The sequence below is a fragment of the Oryx dammah genome, unplaced genomic scaffold (assembly GCF_014754425.2).
Source record: "Oryx dammah isolate SB20612 unplaced genomic scaffold, SCBI_Odam_1.1 HiC_scaffold_19, whole genome shotgun sequence".
NCBI classification, from domain to species: Eukaryota; Metazoa; Chordata; class Mammalia; order Artiodactyla; family Bovidae; genus Oryx; species Oryx dammah.
The window spans coordinates 3666231-3682408 of NW_024070203.1; the positions used below are offsets into that span (position 1 = coordinate 3666231).

Consider the following 16178-nt stretch of genomic DNA (forward strand, 5'->3'; position numbering starts at 1 on the left):
GAAGAATTGATGCTTTTTAACTGTGATGTTAGAGAAGACTTTTGAGAGTCCCTTGGACTGCAAGAAGATCCAACCAGTCCATTCTAAAGGAGATCAGTCCTGGGTGTTCACTGGAAGGACTGATGCTGAAGCTGAAACTCCAATACTTTGGCCACCTGGTGCGAAGAGCTGACTCATTTGAAAAGACCCTGATGCTGGGAAAGACTGAGGGTAGGAGAAGGGGACGACAGAGGATGAGATGGTTGGATGGCATCACTGACTCAATGGACATGAGTTTGGGTGGACTCCAGGAGTTGGTGAGGGACAGGGAGGCCTGGCCTGCTGCAATTCATGGGGTCGCAAAGAGTCGGACACGACTGAGCGACTGAACTGAACTGAAGTCATGATTTAAAACAAAATAATGAAATTGTATCTGTGAGGATGATTTAGGAGACATTACATCTCCATTTCTCTTATTTTTGGTCCACACTCCACATTGAGGGAGTTCTTTGACTGAATGCATTTCAAGACACATGAAATATACAGGCATTTTCCTACTTAAGTATAAGGTTATACCAAAATTATAACTAATACAGAGGATTTCATCTTTACTAAGGAATAGCTTATATCAAAACAGCCTTTTCTGCTTCCCATTATTTTACAATTGACAGTACATGAATCCCTGGGAACAATTAACAGTGAAAGAAGAGAGCCTGAGAGCTGTCTCAGCAACGGGTTGTAGACAACGACTAGGGAGGAGCTGACAAATTTCCTGAAGCTGGGAAGGCAAGTCTGATATCAAACGGTTGTCAATCAGCTAGATCAAGCTTCTGGATTTTATGGCTCACTATAACTAACAATCTAATCTAAAAGAGGCATACTCTTGTGGATGAATTAAAAAAACTGAAACAACAGACTTACTTTCGCATCATAAAATAACAAATTAATAAAAGGAATACAAGATGACTACAGAAAATTTAGCAAACAAATGAAAATCCATAAATGACAAAAATAATTAGAAAAAATCTCTTCTCCCCCACCTCCAACAACATACTCACAATTCCCAACATATTCTAACAGAAACATTTTTTAAAAATGACTTCAGATAAAAACCTGCTTCTCTCTGCTCTTTGTCCCTCCTCTATACTAACTGCAAATGGACTGAACAAAGGCCTATAGTATAAAGAGCTAGCCTCCTCCTCTGACCTACCTGGGATATGACAACCATCAGCTTATTCTATTCTTTTGAGTCAAGAAGATTAGTTTTTTCTTTATTTCTTACTGGAATAGAAGAAACAATCACTTTTCTCTCTCTCACTTCTACTTTAACATGTGATTAAAGAATGAGACATACTGGTTTCATCATCATCTCTTGCTTGGGTACTCTCAAAGTATAGTCATGACACTGAAAGTATTCTTACAGTTTCATTTCTTTACATATATCTCCCTACAACTTTTCTTTCTGGAAGCAGGTTTATTGAGATATAATTCATATACCATACAATTCACCCACTGAAAGTGTACAATTCAATGGTTTTTAGTGTATTTACAGAGTAGTGCAGCATCACTATAAAAAATTTTAGAACATTCCACCACCTTTAAAGGAAACCCTATATTCTTTACTTATCATCGGCCCCCATCTCCTTCTCCCTCAGTCCTAAGTAATTACTGATCTACTTCTCTCTCTATAATGCTGCCAATTCTGGCCAATTCACATAAACAGAACTATACAATATGTAGTTATTTCCCTAAAATCTTTTAATTTTTTTCTCTTTATATTAATTTGAATTGCTGTCTACTATATTTTAGAATAGGACAAAAAATTTCCAGACTATCTGTGTAATTTTTCTATAATTCATAAAGACATAAAAGTAAGTTACATAAATTAGAAAAGTTACCTTATTTTTGAGACTGTTAGACTATATATCTGAATATATTGTATTATCTCATCCAGAAGGCGATCAGTCATGCTATCAAAATCAGCAAAAGTATCATTCTAAACAAAAGGTAAACATACACATTATACACACAGGAAAAACTGAATACAAACATTACCTTTAATTTGGGTACTGAAAATATGGTTAAAGACCAGTTTTTTTTTAAGAGAAGTTAGTGAATATAATATTCATTATACTAAAATGAACAAGCAGTCAATTTCCAGGAAAAAAGGCTCAGTTCTCTCATTAATACTTTGTTTAGACTGTTTAGCCCACTAACAGAACTGAACATAAGGTTATTTTAAATGGTTTAATTATTTAATGAACTATTTGCATAGAAATATGAAATACTAGAAATTTTGCATATGTAAAGAGCTCAAAAACTGAGTTATAAATCATTTCAAATTCCTTAAGATATGCATGAATGTTAAATTTTATAGAAATCAGAAAAATTACTTCTACTACTACAGACACTTTGCAGTAAGCAATATTTAGGTAGAAACTGGTAGAAACATGTATGCTTTCACTGAAAACACAGCCATACTGTACCTGATTTCTTTCAGACATAAGAAAATCAATTCTTTCCCCCGGCAGCCCAAGTTCAATGTAAGTTTTTACTAATCGGAGATCTGCACTGTTACCTAGAAAATGAAGAAAACGAAAATTCTGTCTAAAGGACAAGATAAAGCAAAAGATGCAGCACACATCCTCACAGGTTGCTAACCATTCTGAGGATAAGAGGAGGGCCTAAGTCAGCTGTGAAGAGACAAGGCCCTGTGCACCAGAACCCACTGTCTTCACGTCACGGCTGATCACCATCAGCAGACAATGTCTGCCAACAGCCTGTGTCTTCAGAGGTCTGGATGTACGATGCTGTCAACCCCTTAAGCCCACTCCGGCTGCCCCTGTGTCTGTCCCACGGTCAGCACATGCTGTGCTGACCACTGGCAATGACGGCTGTGAGTGACCAACTGACCAACTCGTCACCATCACTCTCCCCATGAGCGTTTAACCAAACTTGAGTGCATTTTCGATTTAATCTGTTGACTTTTTCTTTGGCAGTACTAGGTCAGACAAACAGAAATAAAAATCCATTTAAATAATCTAAAGTAGTTTAATTACTAACTTAAAAGATAGATATAAATATAAAATATTTATAATAGCTATCATACATAAATATAAATAATTAGTATATATATAATACATAAATATAAATAATTAGTACCTTTAAAAATTAGTTTAGTGGCTTTTCAGTTAATTCTTTTGGCTTACTCAGGAATATATACATATTATCAATTGCTGAATTTTTACTTTATCCCTCTTTTTAGCTATGTCATGAACAGACAGAATTAACTGTTTTATTCCTGATTTTTAAAAGAAATGTCTCTAGCATCTCACTACTAGGTATATGTTTTCCATGAGCTGTAACTATATATGTTTAATTACATTAATGAATTAGACTAGTGCTATTTAAGGTTTAAAGTTTGATGCTTACTTGTCATAACTGGAAATGAATATTGAATTTTATATTACTTGATTTACTAATATAGTATATTTTATTAATAAGTTTCTTTATATTTACCTATCTTTGCATTCTGGAAATTAAATTCTATTTGCTGTGGCCACTTTAATATATTGATTCATTTGCTGGAGGGTTTTGGGAGACATTTAATCAATTAACGAATTAACAATGTTACTAGAGTCTTATTAAGTATATTTATGTTAGATTACTCCACTTTTTTTTGGAGTGTCATTGTTACATCTTTTTCAGATTTAATAACAAGGTTAGGTTAACTTCAAGGAATAAAATAGGCTCGATTCCATCTTTTTTCCTATTATTCTGGACCAATTTCTGTAACATGGGATAGTGTTTCTTAGAAATTTCAAAGAGGACTATATCAGAGATTCTATTAAGCCAAGAAACTTTTCCTGGAGGATAATTCTTTGAAAGTTTTATTAGGGGAAGGAAAGAGGTTAGTATTTGAGGCATTTTATTTCTTGGGTTGCAGTTTTTTTTTTTTTAATTAAAAATATCCAATTTAATGAGAATTTACTAGTTTAGACCTGTGGTGGCTCAGACAGTAAAGAGTCTGCCTGCAGTGAGGGAGAATGGAGTTGGATCCCTGTGTTGGGAAGATCCCCTGGAGAAGGAAATGGCAACCCACTCCAGTATTCTGGCCTGGAAAATCCCACGGACAGAGGAGCCTGGCATAAGTCTATGGAGCCTGTGGAGTCGCAAAGAATCGGACACGACTGGGAGACTTCACTTTAGCATTTTTATAATCCATAAAATCTTTTGTTACTTTGCTATTACAGAATCACATTATAACACAGCCCACTCCAGTATTCTTGCCTGGAAAATCCCATGGACAGAGGAGCCTGGCAGGCTACAGTCCATGGGGTCACAAAGAGTCGGATACAACTGAGCGACTTCACTTGACTTGACTCTGCTAGTCTAGAGATATCTGGTATCTTCTAATGCAGTTCCTAACCAAGAAAAACAGGCTGCTGAATAACCAAAATAGCTGTCTTAAAATTAGAGCAAGTAAAAACAGGTATTAAGAATTTAAATTATACCCTAATTAATCAGTGAATCTTTTATTCTTAGGTATTGATTTTTCTTATCCATAAAGTTTAAAGCACCAAGCTAGACAGAAGCAGAAAGACAACCAAAGGGAGACAAAATGATTGCCATGAGTGACAGCTAATGAAAATAACAGTAAGAGAGCAGACAGAAAAACCCCAAGTTAATATAAGCAAAATGTCGGCATGTAGATATCAATTCCAAGGAAAATTTGCTTTAAAAAAATCTAATATTATACTCAGAAATATTAAACATACCTCTGTTTTAGAATGTATTTAAGATAATAATTATTATCAGCAATTTAGAAATCTTTCTTCAGGTCAATGATTAAACAGAACCAAACGAGATCTACTAGAAAAAGAAGATATTGAGTTGGTACGGGTTATATCCACAGATGTTACACACCGTCTAGGCCGTGCACACAGACAATGAGATGCACTCCGTTTTCACAATGGTCCTCCTCCTCCTCCTCCACACAAAAATAAGGGACTGAAGATGCCAGCAGAGGAACATCGCTGTACATGAACCCGGGGAGTTTAAGTTGCTTCAATTCATCTTTTGCCTGAAGGAAGCTAAAGCAAAATGTTATAAAAGATATTCTTTACTAAGAATTACATTCAGTTTTTAGAACCAAAAAGATAATCTGCTGAATTTAGAGAACTACAGAAAAGGAAACCCAGAAATACTTGATTTTAAAATACTGAAATATGTGGGATCATCTAAATGATTTAGAAATTACACAGTGATCTTCTTTACTAGGGCTTCCCTGGTGGCTCAGCTGATAAAGAATCTACCTGCAGTGCAGGAGACCTGAGTTCCATCCCTGTTTTTTAGTACATACTCTGATCAAATACAATGAGTAATTACACCCTGGCATCACTTAAAAATATTCTTTTAAATTTGAAATCCACTAGAAAATATTAGGAATGGAGTTATGCTTTTTACAGAACTTTATATTGTATGCATAGAAAAGCTGGGAGAAGTACCAGAAAGAGTAACAGTCTGATGCTGATCCTGTGACCAAATCTTACCCTCCTTGCTCCTTTTTGTGCTATATGTGCTTAGTCACTCAGTCATGTCCGACTCTTTGCAACCCTATGGATTGTAGCGTGCCAGACTCCTCTGTCCATGAGGACTTTCCAGGCAAGAATAGTGGAGTGGGTTGCCATGCCCTCCTCCAGGGGAACTTCCCGACCCAAGTTTTGAACCAGGGTCTCCTGCACTGTGGGCAAATTCTTTACCAGCTGAGCTACCTGGGAAGTCCCTTGCTCCTTTTTAATCTTACATAAATGGGAAAAAAGGCACTATTCTACACAGTGTACTGGTGAGAACAGCAGATATTATATTTAGTAGATTAAGTTATTTGTATTTTTCTCTAAAAATATCAGTAAGAAGGAATAGAACTAAGGGGGGATATGATTAAATAAAATTGGCACAAACATATCTATTCAACTTGGGGATTGAGAACATGAAAAATTATGAACTATTTTAATATTATATCATTTGGGCTGATGAAAGTAAAACTCAAGTAAGCTGCTGAACACTAAACTGAGGGGGACACACTGGGTGAAGAATATTGCTTTCATGTTTGATTCAGAAAGAGACTGAGCTACCAGGAGGTGGAACAACCTTCAACTTCCTAGCACATCTGTCCTTGTTTAGTCACTCTGTGTCCAGTTCTTTGTAAACCCATGGACTATAGTGGGCCAGGCTCCTCTGTCCATGAGATTTCTCAGGGAATACTGGAGTGGTTTGCCATTTCCTTCTCCAGGGGATCTTCTGGACCCGAGGATTGAACCTGTGTCTCCTGCATTGGTAGGTGGATTCTTCACTGCTGAGCTACCAGGGAAGCCCCCTCCTAGCACATTATAATTCTTCAATAGGCTCTTCTCACCTGGTTCAAAACTGGGAATGGAGTATGTCAAGGCTATATATTGTCACCCTGCTTATTTAGCTTCTATGCCGAGTACAACATGCAAAATGCCGGGCTGGATGAAGGACAAGCTGGAATTAAGATTGCCAGGAAAATATCCATATCCTCAGATATGCAGATGACATCACCCTTACAGCAGAAAGTGAAGAGGAACTAAAAAGCCTCTTGATGAAGGCGAAAGAGAGTGAAAAAACTGGCTTAAAACTCAACATTCAAAAAACTAAGATCATGGCATCCAGTCCCATCACTTCAAGGCAAACAGACGGGGAAACAATGAAAACAGTGACAGACTTTATTTTGAGGGGGCTCCAAAATCACTGCAGATGGTGACTGTAGCCATGAAATTAAAAGATGCTTGCTCCTTGGAAGAAAAACTATGACAAATCTAGACAGCAATATTAAGAAGCAAAGACATCACTTTGCCGACTAAGGTCTGTAAAGTCATATATGGCTGTGAGAATTGGACCATAAAGAAGGCTGAGCACTGAAGAATTGATGCTTTCCAACTGTAGTGCTGGAGAAGATTCTTGAGAGTCCCTTCCAAGAGGTGAAATCAATCAATCCTAAAGGAAATCAACGCTGAATATTCCTTGGAGGACTAATGTTGAAGCTGAAGCTCTGATACTGAGGCCACCTGATGCGAAGAGCCAACTCACTGGAAAATAACCTGAAGCTGGGAAAGATTGAAGGCGAGAGAAGGGGACGACAGAGGACGAGATGGTTGGATGGCATCACCAACTCAATGGACATGAGTTTGAGCAAACTCTGGGAGATCACGAAGGCCAGGGAAACCTGGCGTGGTGTAGTCTGTGGGGTCACAAAGAGTTGGACATGGCTGAGTGACTGAATAACAATAAATTCTCATCTCAGTGGGTTCACTAGCTGTAGGCGCCATGGATCTCACTTATATGCACATATCAGAATAATCTGAGAACTTAAAAAACTACAGTAGACAAACCTAGACATTTTACTCTAGGGATTACAATTCCATCTGGAGTAAGGTAGTAGACAACTGTGCCATACTAGTAAATCTATGCCATCTTCAAACTTTTCTGGATTTTTTTTTTAACTGGACCATTAAATCTCAATTCTGGAACCACTGACTTAGCTGAGGCAATCTGAGTCTGGTAGGCTGTCGAAGTTTCTAGTAATTATCTAATATGGTCCTTAATTGCTAGATGTCCTTATAAAACTTAACTTCTGTCTGGGAGTAAATGGGGGAGAAATGATGGGGAAAAAAGGGTTTTAAGCTCAACTATTCCACACTTTTACCACACAACTACCGATGAAAAAGTTATATCAGGGATAAGTAGCCTATAGAACAGGACAATCATACAGGAACCTAGAGGTCTGTCTCAGGCAGCATACTGAGTTCACTTCTCCATTTTGGACAGCTAATCAAAGAAATACTTTCTGTATTACCGAAGTCAGAGAACATGAAATATGCATGTTTCCAGAGAAAGATATACACATGTTCCCTCTCTGGCAGCACGTGCCGTTGCGCTCCACTACTTACGCTTGTATTTGAGGCTTTGGCGAGTTTTCGTACCAGGACAGCGACGAGGTGCAGCTGTGGGAGGCGCTGCTCGGCTGCTTGGTAACAGCGTCACACTTACTCTTAGAAGAGTACTTAACGCCACAAGGGGACTCTCGTGGTGCAGACGGGAAGGACAGCCAGCCAGAAGTACAGACAGCAGGCACGGTGATGCCATCCCTCAGATAGTCACCGGCCAGTCTTTCAGACTTGGCAAGTCTTTCTTCTCCCAGGTCAGCTCCATCTGCACAGTGAGCATCTCCTGCGGCCTCCAGAGCAGAGTAATCTGCCTCTTCATAATACCCGTTTTGAACCATTTGTTGATCCTGCTCTTCCTCTTCCTCATCTTTACCCTGATCCCGCTGAGGACTACTCATTTCTTTTTCAGAATTTTCTTTCTGAGGGCTAACTGAATGGCTGTAGCTAATAGCACATATGTCAGAAACATCCGTACTGCTTTGACAGCCAAAATAATTCTCCACAAGCCCTTGCTTTACCATATCAGGACTGGCTGAAAAAGCATCACCTGTACCCAGGTAAGTTTCATCTTTAACTGCAGGGGCTTCTGAACACATTTGTTTGGGATTTAATGCATCACTGTTTTTTCTTTTCACAGTTCTATCTCCACTGCTATCTGCCCTGGTGGAAACGGAACCTGAAATGACACAAGGGGTGCCTGAACAAGCCAGTTCTGAACTTAATGGAACTGTGGTTCCTACAGAGTCACTGGATTTATCAGGACTCTGGGAGTCTTTACACACAGTGTCCAAGTTAGGTTTGGAGCTGCAACTATTTTTCACATCACTGGAAGTATCTTCATCTGAAAAAGCAAATTGTAAAGGGTCTTTAGTGCTTGAATTTAAGGAATGTATTTCTATAGTTTCACTGTCCGAATGCCCTGAAAATATGACACTCTGCTGCTGCAAAATAATACTTGACTTTTTCCTATCATCACATTTTGGCACATCAGTTGTTCCTAGATTTAACACAGTTTTGCTATCACTTAGGTGACATTCAGATACAGCGGATTTCTTAGGATTTTCATCAGGTGACAGCTCGTCATCAGAAGGCAGAGAATTTATGGAGGTTAAGGACGACTGGATCTCACTGAAAGCACTTGTACTCTCAGTACAGTGACTGCCTAGTGAAAACTTTACATTACAGTCAGGCTTCATCAAAAGCTGAGGAAATAACCTTTCACTGATGTAAAGACCTTGCCCTGGTACAGTTTCAAAGACTATGTCAGGGTTTGGATGCGCTGCAACAGAACTTGGTTCACTTTCTACACCTGAGTCTGAGAACCGAGATGAGGCACACGTGGCACTAATGTCTGGTAACTTAATGGCATCTCCACTCACTACAAGGTGGTATTCTCTTGTAGAAGTAGGTTGATTATTTCTTAACTTAGCTAATGATTCTCCAACAGAACGACACTTAGCTTCCTGCAAAGCTTCCTTTTCAAGTGTTATTTCCATAGGTTTAGATTTACTGTTAGAGTCTAAGGACTCAAAGTTGGGCAGTTGTAAATTATCCACAAATATTTCATCTTGCTGAAGCTCTGTCCAAGGTCCTATTTTAACAGTTACTTTCTCTCCACTGAAACAGTCTTTATTACACGACTTAACTTCAATTGTCCTAACTCCTGAAGTGGGGGCAGACTGACGATCATGGCAATCGTCTGATGAGCTTCTGGATGCCACATTGTGTTCCACTTGTGCAATTTCACTATCATCCTGGGAGATACCAAGTTTACCTGAAATGGACAAATTTGCACAAACATTTAGGCTGCCAGAGTTCAAAGGATCAAACACGTCTGGTTGCATATTTTCAATATCTGGAGACTTTTGTTCAGTTCTTTCTGTATTAGCTGGCAAATAGCTAGCTTCCTTTTGACTTGTCTGTCTGATGTAGGTCTTTGGATCAAAATTATATCCATATATTGTGGGGTCCAGACCTTCCTTCTGACTATGTGTAGGGTTGCCTTCAAAGCTTTTAAAGAGATCATTTGATGCTGTATTTTTCAAGCATTTGTAGCCTACCAAAACCACCAAATCCTTAGAGTTCTGTTTTATTAATTTTTTTGTGTTTTCAGGTTTCATTGTTTTCATGAGCTTAGTAACCTTAACCTTGGATTTATTTGATTCTTCATTCTTTCCTTTTAGAGACTTTGTTAGCTGCTTTTCACCTTCTGTAGACCAAAAACTGGAGGTCCCAGCAGGTCTGACTTTCAACTCTGGGCTGGAAAGTCCAGCTAGAGCGCTTTCTTCAGTCTCACATTTATCCATTCTACTGGACTCTGATCTCTGAAGACTCTGAATTCCCATCCAGGGTGCATCTAAGTCTTTTATCCAAAGAAAAAGAAATTCAGATTTAAGACAAGGTGTAAGAACTTATATGGTTAAGACTACTTTTTCTGACTATAACTTTCTAATATCCTCAAAAATAAATAAAACTGGAGGTGGAAAAAAGTCCCACATTAAGGAATGGCTTTATGTATAGTAGGTAGAATATACTACCAATGACACATAGCTTACATATTATAGTTAGATTACACTTACCTTCAGTAACTGAATCTAAATACCTATCTTCAAAGATAATAGGTAACGAATTGAGATCTCCATCTAATTCACTACATTCAATAGGCAGGGGTGGGAGAGAGCTGCAGAAGGAAGTGTTTTTGATAGCGGTGCACATCTGGAGATGACTCTGAGCACTGAAAAACATGTCTCACATCAGACTGCAACCGAGATAATCACACCAGCTCCACCTCACAGTCCCCCAGGCACCGTCCCCTCATTAGTCGTGTGCTCCCCACCACTCAAGACACAAACCCCTGACAAAGGAGTTCCTTGCTCAGAGAAAAACTGCTACAATGAAAATTACTGACTTATAAAAGTTATGGTTTACTGACAAATGTTATTTTAAAGTGATTTATCTGTACTTAATATATATGCACTTCCTAATTAGCTGAGAACATCATAGAAGAGAAAGACCAAAAGCTCAAATGCCGACTAATGATTTGATGATAATGTTGAAAAAAAGTGTTCCGTTCCTACTGCTTACATAACATATACTGATAAACACAACAGCTATTTTTAAAAAGGTATATACTTTTCTAATATAAAAGCTTTTAAAAAACTTTTTCTTATTAAAAACTTCCTAAACAAATCAAAGTACACAGAATAGCATAATAATCCCGTCAGCTTCAACAATGAGGATTTTCCCTCTTGCTTTGTCTGGACCTCCACTCACACACCCTATGACTATTTACAGTTCTCTTTGTGATACAGTTCACAGGCACTGAAACAAATGCACCTCAGCTGTATGGTTCTGATAAGTGGACACACAATCAGAACATCTCCGCCTGTCTAGAGAGTATTCTAATGTCACCCCAGGCACATTCTCACCCCAAGTCAACACCAAGACAACCACTGTCCTGACTTTTACCTCACCTTAGTTTTATGTGTTCCAGAACTTCATATAAACAGAATCATGTATAATTTATTCTTTTATGTCTCACTTCTTTTCACTCAGCATAATGTCCTCAAAATATTCTTTAAAGCCAAAGAAAACCAGATCTAAAAATACTCAGTAGGGAAAAAGGCAGGCATCTACTCTGGATATTTGAATTATAAATCTTTTACATAACGGCAAGAAGTGCCAGTCAGACTACTTTTGAGAACCTGCAATACATAATCGTAAATGTAAGAGATTCTGACCTGTGAAAATAGAGATACAACTAGATGACCAAATGGAAGGCTGGAGCCAGGGCCTTGTGGGATGGGTAGATCTCTCGTGTGGGACGGGATAATAGTGCACTGTGATCCTTTATGGAAGGCAGGGGTCTTTCATGAAGCAATCCACAAGATTAAACACATCTTACTAAACAGGAGATTTCTGAAATTCAGATTCTCATTTCTTTTGCTGTAAATATTGTATATTCCTCCATGATAAATTCTGAGATGATATCTTATATAAAAGGAAACAAAATCATTTAAACTTTGGATTTGTGCTACTCACTGAAGTTCCTGGTATGCAATGGCAGCTTCTCTTGGATGTTCAAAACAAAAGAAGGCCTCAGAAAACCTGCGCACCTAAAAAATTCCAAAAGGGAGTATGAATAACGCGAAGCATCTAACAAGCCAATGAGGTTTTAGCTGGTAGGAAGAGAAACACCCTCCGCAAGGGACCCCATAACCACCCCCATGAAGATTAACCTCTCTCCTCAGTGTTGCCAAACCTCTGTATGTTGGTACTTACTGCATGAGTTAAAAGAAAGAACAGAATACAGAGTAAGAAACTTCAGCTTAAATTATGGATTCACCATTCATCCTCCTTGAAGATGGGGATTCTGTCCCTCACACCAAGAAGAGTGCCCAGCACACGAAAAAACAGTAGGACCACCTAGCTCCTGCTCCATGCTGTGTGCCAGGCAGCCCAGGACACGTCAGGTGAGCTGATGGGCGGACTCACTGACACTGTGACCTCAGGCATTTCACCTTAGGAGCTTCAATGACTTGCTTTCAATTACACTTAATACTTAGTCTACATAGGGGGTTATTGTGAAGAGTAAGCATAATTACATCTTTGATATTTCTTTTTTAAACTGGAAGGTGTATGTAAATATAAGCTATGACAATTACCATTGTAGCATTCACCACATTTTTCCTTAAAATAATTGTTTATGTGAATTGTCTCCCCTCTTAATGTGTGATATTCTTTAGAGTAGGAGCTATGTTTGGGATGATCTTTGCTATCTATCTAAAATATATCTTGGTATGTTATAAAAGCAAGTGCTTCGTAAATACTGGTCAAATCTAGTTGAGTATTTCTTCCATCATATTCGTATTTTGACCTTTTCATTTCTAATTATTCAAAGGCTTTGTCACCTATGGACAGCAACTGAAGCACCAGTAAGGGCACAGAAAATATATTTTGTTTGAAGGGTACGTGGAAGAGAGAGAAATCAGATTATAGCTAGGAATTACATTACATTGAAACTTTTTTCTAAAGGGAAAGAAGACTTGAGGTTCTTTGGTTTTAAATACACAATGAATTGGAGAAATGTTTTATTCGTCATCAAGCCAGTTGAGTTTCTGATTTCCTCAGCCTGTCTCCCTGAGTTGGTGAGACAGGATCTTCAGGAGGACAAGGGGAGGCATCTGTGAGGGAAGGATGTAACTGTGTCTTCACCTTTAAATGCTGCAACTGCCACTTCTTGCTCTCCAACACTAGTGGAGAGATAAGGAAAACGATCTGCCTGTCTGTCAGGTTTTCCTGAGGGCTATAAAGTGTGAAGAAATCCAGCCTGAAGTGATCTGTGGCTGCAGTTGGGCCTGCCTTCTCAGACTCCTACAATAAAAGCCATCATTTCTGGAGAGCAGCCACCCTCATAAGCTCTATGCTAAGCACTTTACTTTTTTATTCTTTGATTTAAACCATATGAAAACCCTATGAAGTGAACATATTTTCATTTAACAACTGAAAAAACAGGCAGAAAGAAGTTAATTACTTGGCCAAGACAACAGAGCTGGCCCGTGACACACCTGGGATTCAAATAAGGGCTCGAGAAAAAGTGTTGTCTTGTGCTCCAACCACTGAGCTCTTCCCTTCTGCATTAAGACTCCCTATTGCCAGAAAGTCTTTTCTTTCCTTTCCTCTCTGAGCCCAGATGGAAGTTCTGGTCTAAACTTTCTCCTGCCCTGATTTTCATGCAGTGGCAACACGTGATGAATAAGGCTGGTGACTATACTGAGGCCATGACTAAGGCATCACTGCCACCTGACGGCAACACAGCTTAGTTCTAGGCAAAAGGCATTCCTAGAAAAAATGTTAAATTTAGAAATTCAAACTCAGGATATGAGTAATAGATATTAATACTCTGGTATACATAGTGGTGGGCATCCCAGGCAGCCCTAGTGGTAAAGAACCCACCTGCCAATGTGAGAGACATTAGAGATGCAGGTTTGATCCTTGGGTCAGGAAGATCCCCTGGAGGAGGGCATGGCAACCCACTTCAGTATTCTTGCCTGGAGAATCCCATGGGCAGAGGAGCCTGGTGGGCTACAGTCCATGGGGTCACAAAGAGTCGGACACGACTAAAGTGACTTAGCACGCATACATGATTGTAAAACAAGTTTTGAGTATGTACCCTAAAGAATCTACTCATTTGGAAACATCAACTAGTCAAAATTTAACCAGGAAGTTAAAAAAAAAATAGCCTTCAAGGGTTCAAAATGGGTGTTTACAGTGCTTTACAGAATTAAATGTTTATCTGTGTTTATCCTAATATGTTGCTTAAAGTGCTTTACAGAATTAAATGTTTATCTGTGTTCATCCTAATATGTTGCTTAAAGTGCTAAATAATGTTTATTACGATAATTTTAACTAGTATTTATCAGTGTAACTATGTTTATTATAGTTATTAAAATTAATTATAAAGTAAATTATTTTATTAAATATTATTCAATAAATTGAATATTTGTTATTAAATATAATATCTTCTATTATTAAATATAATTTATTCAATAAATATTTAGCAAATAATTATTAAAATATACTTTATTATCAAATATAATATTAAATTATTATTAAATATAATACTTATATTTTATTAAATATATTATTAAATATATTTCACTAGTTTTAAATTATTAAAACATTATTTTTATAATAGAATATATTTATTATCATAAATGTAATATTATTGTATTAAATATATTTACATAATTTTATACCAAAATATATTTTAATATACATTATTAAAACATATTATTAAAAATAATTTTGTACATCCACATCCAAGTTAGCGTCTAATCATTAGCGTAGAGTCTAAATATGTGATGTATTATTTACGTTGCCTTGAAGAAAAAACACATCTCACAAATGTTTACTGAACAATATTCTTTACATTCTTGCATTATGCTCACAGTAGGATACTTTAGAGTCCACTTTTTATACAAAATTGATTTATGCTTACTATTAGATACAATTTTAAGTGATTTAAGTTACCTGGTTTCCCATTCCACAGTACATTAAAAGAGCAAATGAACCAAGGGAAAAGAAGAGTTACAGAATATAGATTGTGTACAGAGGCATTAAGTGTATGTAAGTATATGAGGCAAAAGAAACTTGATGCTGAAACAAAAATGCCTCCCTACACAAGGTGCATAATGATAACTAACTCATTTTCAAAAGGCTAACTTAGGTTCTGTACACTCTACTTCAGAAGGTAGGGAACCATGAGGCACATTACAAAGTTTCCATGTAAAATGGTCAGAAATAATTTAAGAAAAAATTAGCCCTTTAAAAAGCACATATTGGATAAAAACAAAGTTCACTTTTGGTTAGACTTATTTCCTGAAAACCCCTTCATGGATCACTGCCTTGTCATGGTGAAGAGGCTTGTGTAACTCAGTGACTATATGAGGCATGCCAAGCATGGCCACCGAAGATGGATGGGTCACAGTGGAGGGTTCTGACAAAATGTGATACACCGGAGGAGGGAATGGTAAACCACCCCAGTATACCTGCTGTGAAAACCCCATGAACTGTACAAAAAGGCAAAAAGATATGACACCAGAAGATGAGTCCCCTAGGTCTGAAGCTGTCCAATATGCTACTGGGAAAGAGCAGAGGACACCTACTAATAGCCCCAGAAAGAACGAAGCAGCAGGGCCAAAGTGGGAACAACACTCAGCTGTGAATGTGCCTGCTGATGAAAGTAGAATCCAATGCTGTAAAGAACAGTATTGTATAGGAACCTGGAAAGTTAGGTCCAAGCATCAAGGGAAATTGGACGTGGTCAAGTAGGAGATGACAAGAGTAAATAAACACTGAGATCTTAGGAATCAGTGAACTAAAATGGACAGAAATGGGTGACTTTAAGTCAGATGACCATTATATCTACTACTGTGGGCAAGAATCCCATAGAAGTAATGGAGTAACCCTCATAATCAACAAAAGAGTTTGAAATGCAGCATCTGGGTGCAATCTCAAAAACGACAAAATGATGTCTGTTCGTTTCCAAGGCAAACCCATTCAACATCACAGTAATTCAAGTCTCTGCTGCAACCACCGATGCTGAAGAAACTGAAGGTTGATCAGTTCTATGAAGACCTAGAGGACCTCCTAGAATTAATGCCAAAAAAAGATGTCCTATTCATCATAGGGACTGCAAAGAGTTGGACACAACTGAGTGGCTAAGCACAG

General features: G+C 37.9%; 1 protein-coding gene across 5 annotated transcripts in view; it reads right to left on the minus strand.

Annotated features, from left to right (window-relative positions):
• FAM135A (family with sequence similarity 135 member A) overlaps window positions 1-16178 on the minus strand; it is a 153326-nt gene that overhangs the window by 20679 nt on the left and 116469 nt on the right. For 3 of the 5 annotated variants that reach the window (XM_040261409.1, XM_040261407.1, XM_040261408.1), the window contains 6 exons: window positions 11988-12061; window positions 10526-10680; window positions 7950-10308; window positions 4906-5072; window positions 2466-2557; window positions 1878-1975 (listed from right to left, as the gene is read on the minus strand). In XM_040261409.1, the coding sequence (XP_040117343.1) occupies window positions 1878-1975; window positions 2466-2557; window positions 4906-5072; window positions 7950-10308; window positions 10526-10680; window positions 11988-12061 (2945 nt within the window). The remainder of the gene's footprint in view (window positions 1-1877; window positions 1976-2465; window positions 2558-4905; window positions 5073-7949; window positions 10309-10525; window positions 10681-11987; window positions 12062-16178) is intronic. The other 2 variants (XM_040261411.1, XM_040261410.1) reach the window with 1 other exon arrangement.